Here is a 22,687-nt window from a genome sequence, read left to right as displayed (position 1 = left end):
CGCATTTCCCGGGCAGGGGCTCCCTCTGGCGGTGATGGGGGGTGGGTCGCAGTCCCCACCAGCCTCGGAGGGTCTCTGGGGCAAACCTGAGCCTCGCTCACCACTCAGGGGTCAGGGCCCAGCCGCGTGACTTTGCTGGGGAAATCAGGCCCCAACGGCAGAACAGTCGCTTCACACAGGGCCCCAGAACCCGTCCACGGGAGAACGACAAGAAGCCGACGGAGTCCAGCGGCTGGCCTGGGGGCGGGGGTGTTTAGTGGGATTCCGGCATTTATTGAGCACCTGCTGTGTGCTCTACAAGTATGGTCTCCCAGGACCCCTATTAAAGAAATTATTCCAGAGGCCCCAACATCGGGGCGTCTTGCAATAGGGGAAGAGATGGGGCATTCAGCACAGCCAGGAGAAGGGAATTTACAGGCAAGGAGCAGGTGCGGGCAGTGGGTGGCAATGACTAAGAGGAAACACCAGCGGGCGGGGTTCTGGCCAAACCAACCTCCCCAGAGCCTCGCTGAGGGCAGGGTGGCGAGCGGTGAGGAGCCCATCAGATACACAGGGTGGGGGGGTTCCTGCTGAACAGACCTGGCAGGATTCTTGATAAACCCGGACAGTGCAGAGAGGAACACACCCAAGCCCGAAGGTCAAGGCCCAGGGGAGAAGGGGGCTCAGAGGAGCGGGGTCGGGCTCTGGTCGTGGACAAGGACCCCTCCTCGGGGTGTCGCCCCCCACAGCAACCCTGGGCACCCCATCGCATGTGTGGGATCTGAGGCTCCGGGGCCGGGCGCCCAGGGGAGTCTGGGACCTGAGAAAAGGGGGTCAGCTCCCTGGGAAACGGCGGCCGAGTCGCAGGGTGGCCAACACATGCCCCTCCCCCGCCACCGTGCAAATGTTCCCGTGACAACAGACCCCACCCAGAGCGCACTGCTGGCCATGCCCGCCCCGCCAGCTCTGCCGAGCCTTAGCAGTGACTCACAGCGACTCTCAGCAGTGAGCGTTACCCTGTTTCCCAGGTGGGGACGTGAAGGTACAGGGCAGCTGAGCGGTGGCAGAGCCAGCAAAGCAGCCCAGCAGCCCGCCTGGAGCTTGCGGCCGCTGGTCCCCTCCCTAGTCTGTATGCCCACCCAGTGGAGGGCCCGTATCACTCGCCTCACTGATGAGCACCTGGAAAGAGATGCTGTGCTGCTGTTAGGCTCATATGCGCCCGGGTCTGCCCCCAGAGCCCCCCACCCAAATCAGGGTTTCCCTCAAGTCACCGCCAGACTCTCCTTTCCAACAGTGGGCACGGCTGCTCTCTGGGGACGATACTCGAGAGCAGCCCAGAACTTTGCAGGGGGCCCGTCTCGGGCCAGGTCAGGTCAGGGGTGGCTCCCAGCGTTGGGTGGGCAGCAGCTAATAGTGGCTGCTCCGCAAGCCCCTGCCACCAGCCTGGCCCCGGACCTGCCTGATGGACACGTGGCCCCAGGAGGGCCGCTTCTCCTTCCTGGGATCCTGTTCTCATGGAAACGAGTGACACCCCCTCCCCAGGTCTGCTGTAGGGACTCAACAGGTACACACTGCATCAAGCCGGGGGGGCGCCCTGAGGAGGGGGCACACCGTGGCCATCCTGGCGGAGCCTGTGAGCCCGCCTGTGAGGACCGACAGGCCTGTGAGGGCCAGTGCTGTGGGCGGGGGCGTCCAGAGGCAGGGGACACATGGCGAGGTTCTCTGGGTCAGGACATCCTGGCGTACACCGTACATGTGGCATCGAGAGTCGACCCCAAACTTGACCCAAGAGACACTAACAAGAAACAGTGAGCTCTGAGCCAAGTGGACGCGCCCTGGGACGGGCCTTGAGTCGAGCTCTGCTGGGACCTGTGACCCACAAGCCTGGAAAGGGCCCCGACGCCCTCCCCAGAGACACACACGAGTGAGTCACAGCCGCCTGTCCAGACTCCTGCTTGTAACACGGGTAAGATGGGGTCTGTTGTCTGGGTCAGGAAACGGGTGGGAAGGTCCCGGGTGACTTGCAGAACCCAGACAGAACCCCAGCAGGCTGATGGTCCCTCCTCCAACCACCCAGCTGCTGCCCACGGTCCGGGAAACAAAGGCCTGTGCCTCCCCCTCCCCGGGAGAGGCTGGTCCAACATCCACCCCAGTGTCAGGGCTGGAAGGGCCCTCAGATGTTGGCTTGTGCAGGAAGACTTCAAGCCCAGAGGGAAGGGACTTACCCAAGGACGGGGAGCCACCCAGAGGGAAGACTTGGGGGCATGAGGTTCTGGTGGGGGGGGGGCGTGGGGGCGCAGAGAGACACTAGGGCGGAGGTAGCAGGACCCGCAGGGCTGGCTCAGCCCTCCAGCCAGCCCTGGGAGCCTCCCCAAGCCTGCAGCCAGCTCTGTTGATCACATCACCTATTTCATTTCCTTCAGAGCACTCAGCACTACCTACAAGGATTTATTTTCCAGTTTCTCATCCTTCTGAAAGTCACAAAGGGTCTTGTCTATTTCCTGTGTCCCCAGTGCCTAAAACTTTCCTTGACTCACAGTGAAGACAACTGTGAAATGACCCCACAGGGTCTACACTGGCTTCCTGCACGGAGCTGCGGGGAGGCACAGCCCAGCGCTCAGAGATCTCCCGTGAAACCCGCTTCGGCCCTCAAGGCCCTGTGGTTCGAGACCCTTCCCTCCACTGGCCCCTTCTCTCCTGATCGGCAACTTTTCCCTCCCAGGGACCTCCTTCTTCCCCTCCAGCATTGAAAGGGGCTCCTGTCTTTCTCATCTTAAGATGGATCTTCCTGGATTCCGCCTCCTGAATAGAAGGCCACAACGGGGCTGGAGTCGGGCATCTGCAGATCTTCCGGACGGGCAGACCGCTTTCCTAACCACGCCCCATCCGCCGGCTCTCCCTGCAGCCCACCCAGGCTCTCTGTTCACACGTTTCCCTGCACTTGGTTCTGGCTTGTCGCAGCGATCATGGGACCAGTGACCGCAGGGAGGCTGCGAACGTGAAGGGCCGGGTCGGGGGCACCACGGGGGCTCCACCACGGGAGGGAAAGCCGCCCTTAGCGCCGGCTCAGGCCTGGCCCGGTCTGCAGGCTCCGTCTTCCCTCTGAGTCGCCTCCCTGGCCACCCCGGCAGGTGACCTGTGGGTGCCCAGGTTCAGGCCCCGCCGTCCGGGCAACAGCCGGCACAGGCGGCCGCGGGGGCCTTTCCTGCCTGGGCCGCGGCCCCAACCGCTGGCAGCGCTTCCGGCGGGCCTGCGGCGGGCTGCACTATCAGCGCGGCGCCAGACGCCCGGCCAGGATACTTGTGGTGAAACTGTGAGGGCGCACTCGGCCCTCTGGGGTTTCTCCGTGTCAGCCTCCAAGACAAATGGAGGGGGAGGCTGACACCCGGCCCGCCTCTTCGGCCCCCTTTTCCTCCGCTGGCCCCCCGCGGCCGTGGGCCAGCTCGAGGCCCGGCCACGGAGGAGTCGGGCTGGATCACGGGGCTGGACAGCGGCGCCGGATGATGGGCCGGACGGCAGGCTGGCCTGGGGGCCTGGACCGCCCGTGGCCCAGGGGCACCCACCCCCCACCAGAGACCCAGGGAGGAGGCTTGTCCGCGACCAGTGGACGTGTCCGCGTCTAAAGCACCTCTCCGGGCACGCTGGGCCGGCCCAGTCCACCCTCGCCCCTGGACTAGCAGGGGGCGCCAGGCCACACTGGCCACGGGGGAAGCCAGGACCAGGGAGGCGCAGGGCAGCCCGCGGCCCGGAACTGAGGAAGCGCGGAGCTGGGGCGGCCGGGCCCAGGCCTCAGCCGGGCCGCGCTGGGGTGATGGACGAGCCCGGCCGCCCGCCGCTCCGGCACACCTCTGGTCCAGGCCAGGCGGCCGCTCCCGGCGCGCGCCCCTAGGTGGCGCCCTCGCCTCCAGGCCGGGTGGGGCCTTGCGCATGCGCGGCTCCCCTGGCCGCGCTCCCCGGCAGGCCCTCTGCGCCTGCGCACTCGGCTCCGGACGGTGGGCTCGGCGGCCTCGGCGCGGCCCGCCGGCCCGGCAGAGGGCGCCCTCCGGCACGAGCCCTCGGCCCTGGCCCCGCGGTTCTTCTTCCTGCTCCGCAGTGAGAGATTTACCCGAGCTCAGGGGGCGGGAGGCTGGAAGAGAAGCCGCCCGACGGCCGGCCGGGGGGACCCTCCGTCCGAGGCGGGCCGGGGTCGCTGCAGCCCGTTCGGCGGCGGCCGGCTCCGTTGCCCCGCTCCCGGCGGACGGTGCGGGAAAATGGCTCGGGGAAGACGCCCCGGGAGGAGGGGCAGGACCTCACTGGGCGGGCGAGGGGCTCCCGCGGAGGCCGGTCCCGCGTCTTGTGCCTGGGAGACATCGGGCGCGCAGCTGGAGTCAAAGCTGAGCGTGTCCCCCTCTCTGCTTGCCCTTCGCCTGACTTCAGGGTGCAGCCCGCAGCCTGAAGAGGCCCCGGGCCTTGGCACGGCCATCCCGCCCGGGCCCTCCCGTGTGTACCCTCGGAGGGCTTGCCGATTTGTGACTGAGTCTGGCCGTCACGTCACTGCTCTCCACGCGGACTCTGCTCCACTGTCGCCTTAGCGCCGGGAAGAACTCGTGCCCCGGGTGCTCCACACCCCTCCACACGGCTCGGGGCCTCACCCAGGCCACTTTACCTTTGTGGCATCGGGGTTCCCAGATGTAAAATTAACCTATACTGGCCACACAAACTTGCTCCCAGGAGCAAATCCCTTTTTTTTGCAAATCCATTGTTTAGTGGATAAAAAGCACTTGATGAAAGTACTATCTCCAAAGTTAAGAAATAAGTTATGAGAGGTTTTCAGCACAACGAAACCCAAGTTCACAGTCCCAACTTTATTGTCACTTGGTCACACACACTTTTTAAAAAACACACACGCTTGTAAAATACCCACACATCAGGAATTAGAAGGCCATAAACAAGGGGCTTACAGGTGCCAAAAATATCCTAGGATTCAGAATAAACAAAACTCAAAAACTTCTTTGTTCAGAACACAAAGATATTTTGTTGTTCATGACGTTTAAGTTTTGCTGTTGTTTTAAAGGGATATTTTAGGGACAAAAATGAAGCTTCTTGCGTTGCCTGAGGCAGGGCCTGACTTCTGTCTTCCTTGAAAGCATTCTGCAAACTCCAGAAGCCGGTCTGTGCTGGCCTTGCCGTTCACGCCCAAGCCTGCGTCTGCAGGGCTACAGGGCATCCAGGATGTGGTCGATCTTGCCAACCAGCTCCTGCCGCTTTCCCGAGATGAGTTTCTCGTTCTCGATGTATGTGTCTTTCTTGAGCTTGCCGGCCACCAGCCGCTCGGCCTCCACCGCCGCCTTCAGGACCAGCTCCTTGACCTGCGCGTCCAGTCTCTGCATTTCGCTCACCTGGCCAAGGCAAGAGCAGGGCAGGGTCAAGTGTGTCCCTGCACCACCTCCCAAGGCAGGGACGCTGGGGGGAGAGGCCAGCTTCACCCCTACAAGCCCTGTTCCTTCAGTCTCTGGCCCTGGGGCCGTGGAGAGTGTGAGCATCAAGTGTGACAACACGTGAGCCCCCTGCACGGTGCTGGGCACACGCAGGCACTCGGGGAACATCCGTTCTCTTCCCTCCCACTGCCAGACTGGGCCAGGGACTGTCAGGCAAAGGACGGACAGCAGGGCAGGCAATGTGCGTTACCACTGACTGGGCATCAAGCTGAGGCCTTTAACAGCCACATTCGTCCAACACTTAGCGAGTATCTATGAGCCACGGTGCCAGGCACGCGTCTACGCTCTGGAAAACAGCAGACGCGACAGACAGGCACCCCGCCCGTGGAAGCCGACAGACAGCACCCACCTGAGGATGTATATGACTGATGGGTCAGAAAGGGCAGGTGCGCGTGCGAGAGCAGCGCAGGGCGACAGGAGGGGCAGTGGTCGGCTCTCAGCCTCACCCCTGGGCTTCCCACACTTCACACACACTGACAGGCCTGAAGCCACGACGGCTGCGAGCTCAGCCAGGACCCGAGGGCTCCCCTCAGCCCCCAATTTAGAGATGCGGAAACTGAGGCACCCAAGTTAGGTAACTTTCCTGGTTCACAAAGTATGAATCAGAGCCTGGACTCCAAGCCATCATTCAAAGTGCTCCTCCCCACAGCCCAAGCAGCTGGAGGGGCAGCGCTCCACAGCGGCCACGTGGACAGTGCTGTGCAGGCCCCGAGACCCCAGATCTCACACCCCCAGGGGGGCACACGCAACACGGAAACACGACGGAAGTGCTCGCCCCACAAGCTGGCGGCGAGTCGGGGTGTCCCACACCATCGGTTGCATGGGCCGAGGCAGACGTGAGCTGGGTGCGCGGCGGCAGCAGGCACTCACTTTGTCGCACAGGTCGGAGCCCTCGGTCTTCAGCCGGGACTGCAGCAGCGCCAGCCCGCTGGTCAGGGCCTTGTGCTCCGTCTCCAGGCTCTTCTTGCCGCTGTTGAGAGTGGACACATCTCGCGACTGTTTGTACCTGTTGACCGTCTCGTCAAAGTGACGGTAGAGACCTAGCCTCTTGTTGACCAGGGTCAAGACCTGCTCTGTGATGCAGGCCACCTTCATCCTGGCTTCCGCAGCCGGGTCCTGGGGAGAGACATCGTGTGTGACGACATCTGGGCCTGAGCCCGGTCTGACCGTCACCTCCCAAGGAGCACCCGCCCCCAGCTGTGAAGCCAGAAAAGCATCTTCCTGGGAAGCCAGAGAAGCACACTCGCCGACCCTGGCGCTGGACAGCTCAGCAGTGGGCAGCATGGGCCGGGAAGACGAGGCACAGGGTCACATCCAGGTCTGGCAGCAGAGACAGACGGGGTGAAAGGTACGCTATCGCCAGGGGCCACGCAAGGGCAGGGAGGTGCTGAGGGAGGAGAGCCCGCGGCAGGGGGGCTCCCAGGGCCTTTACTGTGGCTCCCTCCTGCTCAGCACCTCCACGTGTCTTCAGGGCCTAAGGATGAAGCCCGAGCTCCATGGCCACCACAGCCCTTTAGACATGGCCCCGCACACTCCCCAGAACCTCTCAGCACGGGCCTACTGCAGAGAGCAGTGGACAGTGATCCAACAGAGAACACTGAATCCAAACAACCAACCAATGAGGGATGCTTTTCCTTACAGTGGACAGCCAACTGCTAAGGTAAAAGGCCCCACAGTTTTCCAGCCACCACAACCGCTAACAGGTTCAGACAAGAACCGATAATGAACACTGATACCTAATGGGTGAACGTATACAGTATTTATATAGCCTCAAACAGACTGTATTAATTGCAAAAAGAAAAGCAGTAACTTTTTGGTGAAGAAACCAGACAGGCACCAAGTCATCCAAGGAGTCACCACCACCAGCCCTGGGCCAGCTGACACCAGGCGCCTCCCACATCACGCACCACAGACACGGCTCCAGTTTATCACGCTCTCACCAAAAACGCGTAACAGGAATTCTCAGGGAGAGCCATAAGAAACCTAAATTACAAACGTTCCAGATTAAAGGAGACTAAGGAAATATGACAACTAAATGCAGCGCAGCATCAACAGAGCCTCAAGCATGAAAACCACGCGCTCCAGAGGCCGCCCTGGGGCAGGAGGCGCAGGGCTCGCGCTGGTCGTCCTCACACGACTCCATGCTCCCGGGGCTGATCCGTGTGCTCCAGCCACTGGAGGCGGCGCCCGCAGGCTGCACGCACACCTGAGCGTGCACGGACGGTCGGCGCCTCCCCCTCAGATGGCCCAGGGAGAAAATTACACACAGACATTGGCCCAAGTGTTAACTGCTCCGTCGGGGTGATGGGGGCACACGACTTGTCTTTACTGGTTCTGCAAAATGTCTACATGTAGAATTATTTTAAAACTCAGCACTTTAAATTAATGAAAGAATGAGCAGTCTTTATACCTTAGGAAATGGGCATATGTCATCATAAAACCTGGACTCAGCCCTCCCACGTGACAGGGCTAACTGGCCACTGCCTGGTGCACCCCCACCCCGGGCAGCCTGGGGGACCACAGAACCAGCCGGACCAAGGTCCTTGTTCAAACCCACGGCCCCACTGAAGGCCGCCCTGCTGTCTGCATGCTGCTCCGTCTAGCCAGACACCTCCCACTTCCTGCCCGGTGGGGCGCCTTGCTCCAGAGGCGCTCTGCCCGCTGCCCACTCCACGGCATTCGCCGCCTGGCGGCAGCCTGACCTCACAACATCACAGCCCATGATGACAGCAACAGGAGGAGGGGCTCCAAGGTTAAGGATCGCCGGGGCCACAGGCGGGGGTGGGGGGGGGGTGGTGGTTGTCCAGGCTACAGTGTGTTGTCCAGACGGACGCAGGGCAAGCACGCCACGCAGGCGGCCGGGTACCTTCGTTATGGAGAAGTCTAGCCTGACGTAGACGATGACGGTGAAGAAGAGGATGTAGAAGGTGGCCACCACCAGCAGCGGCTCCTGCAGCATGAGCACCTTGTTGAAGGTGTAGTGCACCTGAGAAGGGGGAGCGTTGCTGACGGGGGTGCGCCCGGATGCAGAGCCCGGGGCAGGGGCCTCCCCAGGCCGCGGCTGCTCTCGGGGGCCGGCGTGCGCGTGCCCGCGACTGCTCCCGGGGGCCGCTGTGTGTGCCCTGCCCGTAGCCGCTCCCAGGGGTCGGCGTGCGCGCCCCGCCCGCGGCCACCCTCAGTGGGGTTGCAGGGGGGCCAGCATGCGCGCCCTGCCCTGCCCGCGGCCGCTTTCGGGGGCCCGGCGTGCGCGCGTGCCGCGGCCACTCTCGGGGGCAGCGTGCGCGCCTACCACGATGTCCTGGATGTGCTGCTCCACTAGGTTCTCCTTGTGGGCCACGATGACGGGCCGGCCGAACGTGTCCAGGTAGGTGTAGTGCAACTCGTCAGGGCCGCGGCTGATCTCATAGGGACTGTCCACCTGGATGTTCCTGGAGGAGACCGGGTGTGACAGCCTGACAAACCACACTCCTACAGCGAGGATCCCAAGGCCCAGGGACCCCCCAGGGCCCCGGTCCTATTCCACTCCGCTCCCCGCCCAGCAGGGGTTCCACCTGGCCCCGAAACCGGGGGCCCACTGCCAGAAAAGCCTGCCTGAGCACGTCTCGTCCCCCGTGCCAAGGGCAGGCGGCCCTGTGAGGGTCCACTGGTTTCTACCGGCTGGACTCATGGAGATGCTGGGCTCTGTGTGCCCCATCCTGGTTCAGCAGAGGCTGTCTTTTGATGAGATCCCTCTCCCTTCCAGATTCCTTGCTTTCTGCTTAAATCGGCCAAAGACAGCTCCTCTGTCTATAACCATGGAACCTGATACACCATCTGAGACCTTGGCCTTCTGAACCTGGTCTGACCAGCCCAGATAGGACAGACTGTCTCCACTGTCCTTCCCTCTGTGAGGAGCACAGCACAGGCCACCCGCCTGCCTCAACTCTGAGTTCTTTCCTGCTGGTGGGCACCCGTCGGCCTGGGGTCATCACCCAGGCCTGCTGTGGATGTTCCAGGTTAAACCGCCAGGAGCCCCTCCTCTGCACCCTGGAACCCAGAGTCCCCAAGACACAAGAGGGTGGGACCAGGAGGGGCAGGAAGGGAGGGCACACTCACTTGGCCCCTTCCGGCAGGATGATCTTCACGGTCAGAGAGTCTATGACCTGCTCATCAAACACGTGGTCCACCAGCCTCATCTTCAACGCGTACTGGTCTCCTAAGGGTCGAGCAGACACAGCGGTGAGTGGCTCGTGTGCTCCTTTCCAAGTGCTAGAACCCAGGCCCTGCGCGCCACAAGGAGCAACGGCCACTGCCAAGTGCCCGCCACTAATGAAAGGCCGCGTCAGCCAGCTCTCGCTCAAGGAGCGCCCTGCGTCTGATGGGGCTCCAGAGACAGCTGTCAGCATGCTGAAGACACGGAAGCCACCCGTGAGAAGGGGTTCCTGAGGCCAGCCTTCCTGAGAACGAGGAGAACACGCTCTCCCCATCAGATCATCACACACAACAACGAGAAACCCCACAGGAAAGAAAAAGACAGGCTTTGCCTTTTCCACCCTCTAATTACTGAAGACTGACCCAGGTTATAGAGGTACTCGTAGCTTGGGAGGTTGTAGCCAACGATGTAATGGGTCTTCCAGCCACCGAAGAGCGGGAAGCGAGGCCGGATCTCCATCTCTACGGAGTCGTCCAGGATGAGCAGGTGGCTGGTGGACACGTTGCCAATCTCGTCGCGGTAGTACACGTCCTGGGCCGCAGCGGGGAGGATGGTCTGCAGAGAGCAAGCACACTTTTTTGGAGACCCCAGAAACGGACCCAGAGAAGGACCACCCACAGAAGGACCCAGGACAGATGTCCCGCCCCAAGCTCCTCAGCACAGCACGCCATAAAGAGACCATCTCCATGTGAACCACCTCAGGAAAGCCTAACTTCCCTCATCCGGCTTCAGCGTTCTAGATACCTCATCTGCTTCTCAGTCAAGGGTGGCAAATAGCCAGATTCCCATAAATACCTTTGCAGATGCTAAGGGCTAAGTACAAAGCTAAAAATAACCTGTAAGTTGTTTTGCAGGAAGGGACACTGAAGATGGAAGAAAGCACATCAAATCACTACACGCTTTATGGTTTATTTACAAAAGGGGTTTCTCCACCTAGTATTTTTTACAATTTAAAAAAATTTTCACTTACTTTTAAATTATTTACTTCCAAACCTGTAAGCACCTTTTGATAATCGAGGGGAAATATAATGCCTTTGTCTGTTCACTGAGCCCTTCTGTATTACGCAGGTACATGAACATGCTTATAAGATTTCATTTATAAGACAAAAGAAGATATAAAACTGTATATGCAATACGATCAAATGTTTTTTAAAAACGATATTATAAGAAAAAAGAAATACGCATAAGTGTTAGCAATGCTAGGGTCTGGTTTTGTTCCTTTTTCCATTATTCCCATTTTCTGTAAAAGAAAATGGCTGACTTACATGAATGGGGCTTTTTTTGGTGGGGGGGGGCGGGCTGTGCTGCTAGTTCCCCGACCAGGGCCTGAGGCTGGGCCATCGTTCTCCCTCTGACTAGACAGTCACAGTGTCTCCCAGTGTCCAGGCCCATCAGCCCACACCTTAAACGAGCGGACGGAGGAGACCCCACTGTCCGGCTGCCTCTGGTAATCGTAGCGCGAGAAAGGCCCCTTGAGCGCGGCGCCCGTGTGCTTCAGGTCCACGTTCTCCTCCACGGCAATGTTACCCCAGTGGGAGACCTCGATGACACGGGTCATGCTGGTGATGGTCAGGAAAGGGCTGTTGTTCTCAGAATGCACTTTGAACGTGTCCTGCAGAGGAAGGAACAAGGAGGTCAAGGATCTGAGGGAACAGGAATCAACACTAGCTCATGGCAAACTGACTGCAGACAGTCTACACCTCAGCCCCAGGATGGTTAAAAACAAAACTCCACAAAACTTCTTTAAAAATCTTAAGTCGTAAATAAAGAAAAAACAGTAACGGGGAAATATCAATATATGTAAGAGCTAATGAAGACATCATCTGTCGCCGGTGAGTTAACAAATAGCCTAAAACTGAGCAAGACGCAGAGCATTACTGGATTTTTCTCTCCTGGAGAAAAGTTATCTGGAAAAATTCACAGAAGAGATGTTTTAGGATAATATATTGTTATGTGGCTAACCTGTATGTACATGACAGTCACTCCTTTATGAGCTCTAAATAAACAAACCGTTTCATTTAGTCTTCAGAACAGCATAATGAAGTAAGTACTACTTATCCCCATTTTACAAATAAAAACACCCAGAAGCCCTGAAGTCAGTATTAGGAAATCTTTCTGGTCACAGATACAAAGAACAGATTGGTGGTTGCCAGAGACATGGGTTGCAGAAATGGGTGAACTATTTTGTTTCTTTTTAATTTAAATAAATTGAATAAAAAAATCTTAAAGGTAAAATGAGGAAAGGACCAGAAAACATAAACTATAAACCTGCAAACCTGCAGAGCCAAGTGAACTGTCAACAGAAGGAAGGTCACCTACGAACGGGCGAAGACATCTGCGAACGGCACGGCCAGTCAGGCGTCAGCATCCAAGACACAGAAAGAACGTGTACAACTCAGCATCAAAACCAGATGACCCGATTTAAATGGGGAGAGGAGCTGAACAGACATTTTTCCAAGGAAGACATTCAGACGGCCAAAGGCAAGTGAAAAACACTCAACGTCACTGATCATCAGGGAAATGCAAACCAAAACCACAAGGAGAGATCACTTGTCAGAACAGCTGTTACCAGAAAGATAACAAACAGCAAGTGCTGGCGGGGATGTGGAGAAGGAGCCCTGTGCACTGCCGGTCGGAATATGAACTGGGCAGCCACTACGGAAACCAGCGGGGACGCCCTATAGTACAGGAGATTCCTTAAAAAATGGAACGCACACTACCACATGACCCAGCAATTCTATTTCTCGGCCTTTATCCAAGAAAATGAGAACACTAATTAGAAGAGATTCCTGCACCCCAAAGTTCACAGCAGCATCATTTACAATAACCAAGATACAGAAGCAACCTCAGTGTTCATCACCAGACGAACGGATGTGAGGTACACACAGAGTGGAACGCTGCTCAGGCAGGAAAGAAGGAAAGCCTGCCATTTGTGACAGCGTGGATACAGCTAGAGGGTACAGCCAAGTATCCAAGTAAAATATCACTCAGACAAGACAAACACTGCATGGTCTCACTTAAATGCAGACTCTGAAACACAAATGGACAAAGGAAATAGAAACAGTCATAAAAACAAACAGGTGGTCGCCATTGAGGAGGAGAGGGGGGCCCCAGAGGCGGGGGGCGGGGGGGGGGAGTTGGAGGAGGGGGTGGGGGCCAGGGGAGAAGGGGGCACAGGGGGAGGAAGGGGGCGGGGGAGGAGAGGGGGGCGCAGGGGGAGGAGGAGGGGATGGGGGAGAAGAGGGGGGCGCAAGGGGAGGAGGGGGGCGGGGGAGGAGAGGGGGGCGCAGGGGGAGGAGAGGGGGGCACAGGGGAAGGAGGGGGGGTGGGGGGCCAGGGGAGGAAGGGGGAGCTGGGGGAGGAGGAGGGGGGCGGGGGAGGAGAGGGGGGCACAGGGGGAGGAGAGGAGGCGCAGAGGGAGGAGGAAGGGGGCTGGGGGGCCAGGGGAGCTGGGGGAGGAGGAGGGGGATCCAGGGGAGGAAGGAGGGGCCGGGGAGGGGGAGGGGCGCCGGGGGAGGCAGGAGGAGAGGGGCACTGGGGGAGGAGGGGGGGGGGCCAGGGAGGAGGAGGGGCGCGGGGGGAGGAGGGGCACAGGCGAGGGCCACTGAGAGCAGCACTCCAGATGCAGAATCCGTGGGTGCAGTCGGCAGCTTGAGTGTCTTTGTATGGTGACACGTCATAGCCGGGCTTTCCCTGGTGGTCATTCAGAAATGCACAGAAATATTCAATCACTATGTTGCGTAACAGGAACTAATGAAGTGTTGTAGGTCAATTAAACTTCAAAAAGCAAAAGACAAATTCACAAAAAGAGACCAGATTTGTGGCCCCCAGAGGCGGGGCGTGGGGGATGGGGGGGTGGAGGGAAGGGGAATTGGATGAAGGCAGTCAGAAGGTACAAACTTCCAGTTACGACATCAATAAGTCCTAGGGATGTAATGTACGACGTGAAAAATGTAATTACTATTGCTGTACATTATATATGAAGGTTAAAAGTAAATCTTAAGAGTTCTCATCACAAGAAAAGAGTTTTTTAATTTTTTTTTAAAATTCACAGCCCTTCACCCCATAAACTCTATAACTGAAGACCCGCAATTGGAGCCCAGGTCTGAACAAGTACCTGTTTCTTTAACTTTGCGTGAGCTGAGGAATGTGCGCTATGCTCCTTGCGATAACTGTTTCATGAGGAAGTAAATTTTTGCACTGTAAGCCTTTAACTTACTCAGGGCTGTATGTCAATTATACCTCGATAAAACTGGAAGGAAAAAACCAAGATACCTTTCTTTCCCAGAAGTCCAAGAAATGAACAAGATAAGGTGTATTTTAATTCTTATAGCTATGGCCACTTCATTCATTCTACAACTAGATTTTCAAAAATCCAACTGAATTATTAATCACATGTGATCGCATTTAATGCCAGTACTGACAAGGATGTGGGGAAGCTGGCAGTCACATACTGCTGGTGCCATAACAAACTGGCTAAATTATTTAAGAAACCATTTGAAAGTACACCACCAGAGATTTTTAAATGTCCACAGGCTTTGCTTTGGGCTTCCCTGGAGGCTCAGAGGGTAAAGCGTCTGCCTACAATGCAGGAGACCCAGGTTCAACCCCTGGGTCGGGAAGATCCCCTGGAGAAAACAAACAGGTGGTCCTGGAGAAGGGAATGGCCCCCCACTCCAGTACTCTTGCCTGGAAAATCCCATGGACTGAGAAGCCTGGTAGGCTACAGTCCATGGGGTCGCAAAGAGTCGGATACAACTGAGCAACTTCACTTTCTTTCATGCTTTGCTTTGAGAACTTGAAAAAAAATCTACTGCGAGTATAGAGCGAAAAAAGAGAAAGGCCAGCTGAAGCCTAAGGTAGAGCTCGGATGCCACCGTGACACCTCTGCCCATGACGCTTTATCTGCCTCTGCCCCAAGTCCCACCTCCTTTACAAAGCCTTCCTCAAGCCGCAGCCTCTACCTGAACTCCCAGGAGGAGGGGGGTGAGCCCCACGGAGTCACTTCTCAGCAGGTTTAAATCCTGGGGTTGATTTTACAAAGGGCCCTGGAGTCCCACCCAAGGCTCTCAACGAGCAGTCCCTCTAGGACTCCAGAGCTGACAAGTGTGGCGAGGGCCCACCTGACTGTAGGCAGGGATGTCACGGAAGGGTCCGTAGTCCAGGAGGTCCTCGGAGCGCGTGGGGTTCCCCAGCTTGGTGTAGCTCTCTACATTCCGGGAGGCGAGCTTCACACGCATGGTCTGCGTTTTGGTCGGGTAGGGCGAGTAGAAGTAATGGTTCCCCTCAAACACCACGAACTGCTTCTCCGACTGGGTGATCTGGGTTGGGTACGGCTGAAGCACGTGGGTATAAACGGCTTCCACGATAACCGAGATCTTGGCCCCAGGATCAAGAGCCACTGGGAGCTTGACTGTGAATAATCTCCCGCTGCAGAAAGAACGAGGGGAAACAAGAGACTGAGACACTGAGAAAAGAGCGGCTCAAAGGCACAGCGATATTTTGTGCCAAGGTGACACCACTGGCCTCTAAGAGACTACCTTCAACCTATTAATGTAAGCCTTTTAAGACAAACGTCCAGGGAGTTCCCTGGTGGCCGAGGGCTTAGGTTCTGGGCTTCCACTGCGGTGGCTCAGGGAAGATCCTGCAAGCCATGCAGTGTGGCCCAAAAACCTCAAACAAAATAAAAACACAAATGTCTACATGTTCATCTCAAGGTTGTTTAGAGTGTCGAACAACCCAAATGTCCAACAACAGGGTAAGTGCTGAAAGCATTGCAGTAGAGCCGCACGGAAGGCCGGCCGACACGGAGACGCGTCCAGGCGCGCTGAGGCAGCCCCCGACACGCCGGGTGCGCCAGGCCACTCTGCTGCTGGGGTTCCAGCCTGCGGATAACGTGCAACCGGAGGCGGCGAGGCAGACGCATGCTGGCTGCCACCTTACCTTTGACCCTTAATGCTGGTTTCTCTCACTTCCAGATTGTTCTCCTCCTCATCCTCTCCCTTCACCTGCATCAGGACAAAGGAAGTTATTCTTTTTTGTCTTTTAGCCTCTAAATTTTGAGTCAGCAATTAACTGCCTCAGAATGTCCACGTTAAAGAATTCCTGCTGCCAGAACTTTGTGAAGATCGAATTCTTCACCATTCAGTAACAATTTTTCAACCAAAATACAGGAACACTTCAAAAGACTGACTTTTTCACTGAATAAGCTGTATAATATGCTCCATAAAACCATAATATTTTCCTGAATGATAAAATACACACGTACAAATTAAAGATATACTTCCAAATACAGTTCACACGCCCAAATATAAAGGCCGGAAAGGTTTCTTTCTGGAGATTTTGTTCTTCATTTACACTCAAACATGCGTGGGAAAAACCTGAGCATTATTTATTGGTATAGTAGAAAAGCCTCATGCGTAATGAAAACTGACTTGACTTGCACAAAAGGCATTAACAGTGGTGCTGGAACGGCACGACACACTCCTTTCCCCTCAGCCCTCCCTCCACGACACACTCCTTTCCCCTCAGCCCTCCCTCCACGACACACTCCTTTCCCCTCACCCCTCCCTGCAGCCCAGTGTACAACCACAAAGAGCATGCCAACTCCAGCGGGCTGCAGGGTCCTTCTGAGGAGAGCAGGCGTCTCGAATGAGACTGTGGAGCAGGTGCTAAGGAGAAAGCTTATACACCCACCACTATCTCTTTGCCAACCCAAACTCCACCAAAAGAAAAAAATTTAAGACTACCTTTGAGGACTGAAGCAGTGATCCCCAATAGAGTATGCAAAGCTATCATGAGAAAGCTGTTTGTAGTATCTCAAAAGCCTAAAAGTTATCATACGATCATCCTCAACAGAGTCAAACAGCCTAATAAACACAACCGATTTCACTCTTAGCACAATGGGAACATTCTAGTATATTCCTATTTATCAGGAACTCTCACTGTTCAGCTATATGGTGATTTTGTCTTAAGAACTATTCCTCTTCATTTTTAAGTATTTATCAGATTCACTGCCTGAACTAACAAAAGATTAGAGACAAAAGGTTTCAAATATAGGATGTAAATGAAAGGAAAAATGTCTTTGGTGGCAAGGAGACAAGGAACCACTGGCTCCTAGTCACTGATCCCCACAGTCCCTTCCACCAGCTTCTGAAATTCTACATGTAAGGGTGAAGATAATTCCCTGAAAATACTTCAAGCAACCGCACCAAGACTCCCAGTCAGTTGTTGGAAAATACACATCGTCTTGGTTAAGTTCATCATCTGGTTATGTCCCCCACTGAGAAAGAGGTACAAAAGAGCCTCTCTTTTGGACTCCAAATTAAAAAAAAAAGACTCTGGATAAATCTGGTGATGGGACCGCGAGGTTTCATACTCCTGCAGAACCCTGCCTCTTCTCACCTAGGCCAGAAGAGGCAGTGCAGTGTGCTGAAGAACACAAATGAAGTCTTAAACAAACTAGCCTAAGCCCTGACTCTACCCTAAGACTGCAGGCAGGGGTTTTAACAACTCAGCCCCCAGACTCCAGCCCTCACCTGCAGTTAGAGTACCTACACATCAAAGGGCTGTCGTGAGAGTTAAATGAGAATGTCCTTAAAATGCCGACGACAACACCCAACAGCAGGTGAATTCTCAGTAAGACACCAGTACAGTAATCCAGGTCGGAAGCGCGCTCTCCAGGCACGATGGCCAGATAGCTTCTGCTGTTGTCTGGTTACACTCTGGCAACCTCGCTAGGTAGGAGGAGCTTTTATAAAAGAGTAGGACTTAACAGTTCAGAACAGAAAAGTGAAGTTTTAATCCATGCTTCCACAAAGCTTGAAGTAAAACTGCGTCCTACATCATGGAGGAGGCCTGAAAGGGAACAGGAGTCATTTCGGAAGCATGACCTCTATAAAGGCAACTTTACAGCTCCAAGTTCAGAAGTACGACACTGTAATGACTATTTTCCCAACTCATAATTGAGTAACCACTTAATCCACGTTGTCTAATGGGAACAGCAATGAAAGGCAAACCTCCGTGCATGCGTATCCCCTGCGCCCAAAGCCAGCACTGCCTCCTCGAGAGACGTAAACTGACGACTGAAGTGCCTGCAAGAAAGAAGCCGCCTGGGGAGCCGTTTACTGCTTACTGTCAGAGTGAGGACACGCCGGGGGGGCAGAGAACGGGACTTTCCTCTTCTGTACCGTATTACTCGCACGAGCTTTTAAACTAACTTAAAGAAGAGAGAACTGTTTTTTTTTTAAAGAGTTCTTCGCAGCCGTAAGAAATGCGTTCTGTGTGCAACGGTTTCAAAGAGGCACAACCTTGGAAGCAGGAGATCGGAGCTTCCTACCGCTGTGACCACAGGCGGCTCCCCGTGACCCCGCAGGGCCGGGGCCCGGCCGCCCGCGCCGCAGGCCGGTGCTGACGTGTCCGGGGCGGACGCCGAGCCGCCCCGCCGCCCGGGCCCGCCCCGCCGCCCCGCCGCCCCGCCGCCCCGCTCACCTGCACGCCGAGGTGCGCGAGCCGGGCCTCCAGCTCGGGCTCCAGCGCCAGCAGGAAGGAGGCGGCGCGGGGCGAGGAGCCGCTGCCCGCGTGCGCCAGGACCACCTCGGCCGTCACCTTGGCCAGGTGGCTGCTCAGGTCCACCGTGCGCTTCACATCCTCGTTGACCAGCAGCGGCGCGTCCGAGGAGGCGCGGCCCGGCGCCGGGGCGCAGGCCGCGAGCAGCAGCAGCAGCGGCGGCAGCAGGCGGGCTGCGGGTGCCTCCATGGCCAGGACCGAGCTGAGCCGCAGGGCGCCCGCCCCCCGCACGCTCGCGCGCGCCCCGCGTCCGCCACGGCGCAGCCGCTCATTGGCCCGGCCGGAGCCCAAGATGGCGGCGCCCGCACGAGGACCCGGTCTCCATGGCAACGGGCGGCCCGCCGAGCGCCTGCCTGCGCGCGCGGCGGCCTCGTGTCCCGGAGGGCGGCGCCTGCTGGCCCCACCGCCGGAAGGCGGAGCGGCTTCTGCGTCCCTCCCCAGGAAGTGGTGCCGCTGAGTGGGTGGCATTGTTACTTTTTAGCTTAGAAAATACTGCCCCCAAATTCCCTGTAAACCTGAAGACACTTGCATTCTCTTCATTGACTGTCTCAAGAAGCGACTTGACTGAACTTTGAGTTGCATACCCATCTGAAGAAAGGACAGGAAGACATCCCTTTAGCGGAGAACCTAGTTTTGGCGAGGAAGAAGGAGGGAAGATGTCTGGAAGATGGTGGGCAACCTGGGCCATAGAACTCCGCAGTCCTAGGGACTTTGATTACTTCCGTTTGTGAGTCAAAGTGCGCCAAACATTACCGGTGCTCGAAGGGAACGAGACCCCAGTCTAGGCCAGACTCGCTGTCCCAGAATCTGGAACCTGAAGGGAGCAATTACACCTGAAAACTGCGGACTGACTCGTCTGCCCGGGAGGCCTCAGGGCTGCCTCGGGCCCCAGCTTCTTGGTGTGTGCTGCTTCAGTACCTCCCTGGACCCTGGGAGCACAAGCTCTTCTCAAAACCCGAGGAAGCACGAGCTCATCCAGTGGTAGCCACGCGCTGCGGGAAGCAAGCTCACTCAGAAGGACAATGCAGATAGCGGAGTGCGGGTTATTACGCCGGCGGGCCCGAGGCAGCGTCTCCTCTTAGCCAAGGACCCTGACCAGTTTTTGTGAAAACCTTATATGCCCTAAGTGTACAGCTTAAACCCACCTCCCCAAATTCCCTGAAACTAGTCTGAACAAGGTTGGAATTTACGACTTTGTTCTGTTACACAGAGCATTAGCATATTCTTTAGGCGATAGAGAGTCCAAGTCCTGAGGCTCTTTTATCGGGGGTCTGGTTTCCCATTGGTATGCCATTTCTATAGACACCGGGCACAAACTTCAGAGTCCACTGGGAGGGTGATCATGCGTGTAGCCTAATGTTCGCAGCCTGGTCTAAGATGGAGTCCAGCTCTGTCTGTTTCCTCCTTAATTCCCCTCTCCTGATGCTCTTAACTCATGGTATGAGCATCACTCATAGGGATATATTGCACCCTGGCTCTCCGACCGCCAATTTGAGAGAACAACACCAACCTTTGGGTTACAGAGTTCCTAATACATTGTAAAATGCAGGGTCCACAAAGCAGAACCATCAAGGCAACTACAACAATGGTAAATATAATTTTCCACCAATCGTCCTTCATCCAAGATAGGACCAAAGTCCAGAAAGGAATGTTTTCATTTGACAGTGCTTTTACCTGGTTTTTCATGTCATCTAAAGCAGTCGATACACTGCCAGGTAAGTCAGGAATGTATACACAACATTCAACCTTGGTTATAGCACAGGTCCCTCCTTGAGCAGCTGTGAGTATGTCCAAAGCCATTCTATTTTGAATTACTGCTTTTCTCATTTGGATTTGCTCTTCATTTAAGGCTTGGATGGCTTTTGTACTATCTAGGAGGGCCTGTTTTGTGAAATTAGTCAAGGCCTCTACTTCAATCATAACATCTGTTGTCCCTATAGAGGGTACAAATAAGGCAGCAATATATTCATACCATTGAAACACAGATCTTGTCTACCTAGCATGTAAATAAGGTAGAGTTACTGAGGCTTGTTGTAGGTTAGGCTTTATGCTGCCATGGGCAAAAGCGAATCCCAGTATGCAGCGCCCTACCCAGCCGATTGGTAGCCAAGGCCAAAGGTTAGGCCCACAAAGCCATTGGGTTCCATTGGGCGCCACCCAGCAGATTCCAGGGTTATATTCCAATCAGAGCCTGGCCAGTGGATGGACTGGTGGGGTGGTATGTGACCGCGGATGTTCATTTACATTGTTCGGGGATAGGTATCCCATATATTTTAGTTCTTTCGAGTCTAAGGGACAGTCACCAAACCCTACCCTTTGTTCTTTTTGTTCCCAGCCTATAGCAGCGGGAGTAATTAATTGGCCCTTTTCTGGGGCCCATTCTGTTGTTTTTCTCTGTTTCTTTGCATTGATCGCTGAGGAAGGCTTTCATATCTCTTCTTGCTATTCTTTGGAAGTCTGCATTCAGATGCTTATATCTTTCCTTTTCTCCTTTGCTTTTCGCTTCTCTTCTTTTCACAGCTATTTGTAAGGCCTCCCCAGACAGCCATTTTGCTTTTTTGCATTTCTTTTCCATGGGGATGGTCCTGATCCCTGTCTCCTGTACACAATGTCACGAACCTCATTCCATAGTTCATCAGGCACTCTATCTATCAGATCTAGGCCCTTAAATCTATTTCTCACTTCCACTGTATAATCATAAGGGATTTGATTTAGGTCATACCTGAATGGTCTAGTGGTTTCCCCACTTTCTTCAATTTCAGTCTGAATTTGGCAATAAGGAGTTCATGATCTGAGCCACAGTCAGCTCCTGGTCTTGTTTTTGCTGACTGTATAGAGCTTCTCCATCCTTGGCTGCAAAGAATGTAATCAATCTGATTTCGGTGTTGACCATCTGGTGATGTCCATGTATAGAGTCTTCTCTTGTGTTGTTGGAAGAGGGTGTTTGTTATGACCAGTGCATTTTCTTGGCAAAACTCTATTAGTCTTTGCCCTGCTTCATTCCGTATTCCACAGCCAAATTTGCCTGTTACTCCAGGTGTTTCTTGACTTCCTACTTTTGCATTCCAGTCCCTTATAATGAAAAAGACATCTTTTTTGGATGTTAGTTCTAAAAGGTCTTGTAGGTCTTCATAGAACCGTTCAACTTCAGCTTCTTCAGTGTTACTGGTTGGGGCATAGACTTGGATTACTGTGATATTGAATGGTTTGCCTTGGAAACGAACAGAGATCATTCTGTCGTTTTTGAGATTGCATCCAAGTACTGCATTTCGGACTCTTTTGTTGACCATGATGGCTACTCCATTTCTTCTAAGGGATTCCTGCCCGCAGTAGTAGATATAATGGTCATCTGAATTAAATTCACCCATTCCAGTCCATTTCAGTTCACTGATTCCTAGAATGTCTACATTAACCCTTGCCATCTCCTGTTTGACGATTTCCAATTTGCCTTGATTCATGGACCTGACATTCCAGGTTCCTATGCAATACTGCTCTTTACAGCATCGGACCTTGCTTCTATCACCAGTCACATCCACAGCAGGGTATTGTTTTTGCTTTGGCTCCATCCCTTCATTTCTTTCTGGAGTTATTTCTCCACTGATCTCCAGTAGCATATTGGGCCCCTACTGACCTGGGGAGTTCCTCTTTCAGTATCCTATCATTTTGCCTTTTCATACTGTTCATGGGGTTCTCAAGGCAAGAATACTGAAGTGGTTTGCCATTCCCTTTTCCAGTGGACCACATCAATGAAAAGAAATAGAGGAAAACAACAGAATGGGAAAGACTAGCGATCTCTTCAAGAAAATTAGAAATACCAAGGGGACATTTCATGCAAAGATGGGCTCAATAAAGGACAGAAATGGTATGGACCGAACAGAAGCAGAAGATATTAAGAAGAGGTGGCAAGAATACACAGAAGAACTGTACAAAAAAGATCTTCACAACCCAGATAATCACAATGGTGTGATCACTGACCTAGAGCCAGACATCCTGGAATGTGAAGTCAAGTGGGCCTTAGAAAGCCTCACTACGAACAAAGCTAGTGGAGGTGATGGAATTCCAGTTAAGCTATTTCAAATCCTGAAAGATGATGCTGTGAAAGTGCTGCACTCAATATGCCATCAATTCTGGAAAACTCAGCAGTGGCCACAGGACTGGAAAAGGTCAGTTTTCATTCCAGTCCCAAAGAAAGGCAATGCCAAAGAATGCTCAAACTACTGCACAATGGCACTCATCTCACAGGCTAGTAAAGTAATGCTCAAAATTCTCCAAGCCAGGCTTCAGAAATACGTGAACTGTGAACTTCCTGATGTTCAAGCTGGTTTTAGAAAAGGCAGAGGAACCAGAGATCAAATTGCCAACATCCGCTGGATCATGGAAAAAGCAAGAGAGTTCCAGAAAAACATGTATTTCTGCTTTATTGACTATGCCAAAGCCTTTGACTATGTGGATCACAATAAACTGTGGAAAA

At 54.9% G+C, this 22,687-nt stretch overlaps 1 protein-coding gene and 1 long non-coding RNA gene across 2 annotated transcripts; one reads left to right on the top strand and one right to left on the bottom strand.

Annotated features, from left to right (window-relative positions):
• Positions 1-1,875: 1,875 nt before the first annotated feature.
• On the top strand, positions 1,876-4,965 carry LOC147348765 (uncharacterized). Its single transcript, XR_015151918.1, has 2 exons — positions 1,876-1,945; positions 2,702-4,965. It is a non-coding gene; the product is annotated as an uncharacterized LOC147348765 (long non-coding RNA).
• Positions 4,809-18,420, bottom strand: RPN1 (ribophorin I). The gene is made up of 10 exons (XM_086368782.1): positions 18,139-18,420; positions 15,592-15,656; positions 14,772-15,078; positions 11,051-11,260; positions 10,011-10,203; positions 9,552-9,651; positions 8,746-8,884; positions 8,323-8,442; positions 6,327-6,572; positions 4,809-5,357 (listed from the first exon to the last, which is right to left on the bottom strand). Exons 1-10 carry the CDS (start codon positions 18,403-18,405, stop codon positions 5,175-5,177), a joined length of 1,830 nt encoding a protein of 609 aa, XP_086224908.1. The 5' UTR covers positions 18,406-18,420; the 3' UTR covers positions 4,809-5,174.
• Between the last annotated feature and the right edge of the window lie 4,267 nt (positions 18,421-22,687).

Source organism: Bos grunniens, chromosome 22 (genome assembly GCF_055505025.1).
Source record: "Bos grunniens cultivar Pamir isolate PY7600 chromosome 22, Bosgru_T2T1.0, whole genome shotgun sequence".
Classification (NCBI taxonomy): domain Eukaryota; kingdom Metazoa; phylum Chordata; class Mammalia; order Artiodactyla; family Bovidae; genus Bos; species Bos grunniens.
The sequence above is the reverse complement of the archived record's forward strand: the minus strand, read 5'-3'. Positions and strand labels throughout refer to the sequence as shown.

Bases quoted from the DNA above. Each gene is read 5' to 3' on its own strand.
- RPN1 (XM_086368782.1), bottom strand. From the start codon at position 18,405: ATGGAGGCACCCGCAGCCCGCCTGCTGCCGCCGCTGCTGCTGCTGCTC. The intron at 11,261-14,771 runs GTGGGCCCTCGC...CTTCCTCTGCAG, and splicing joins ACATCCCTGCCTACAGTCAG to GACACGTTCAAAGTGCATTC. The intron at 8,443-8,745 runs GTAGGCGCGCAC...CCCCCTTCTCAG, and splicing joins AGCACATCCAGGACATCGTG to GTGCACTACACCTTCAACAA.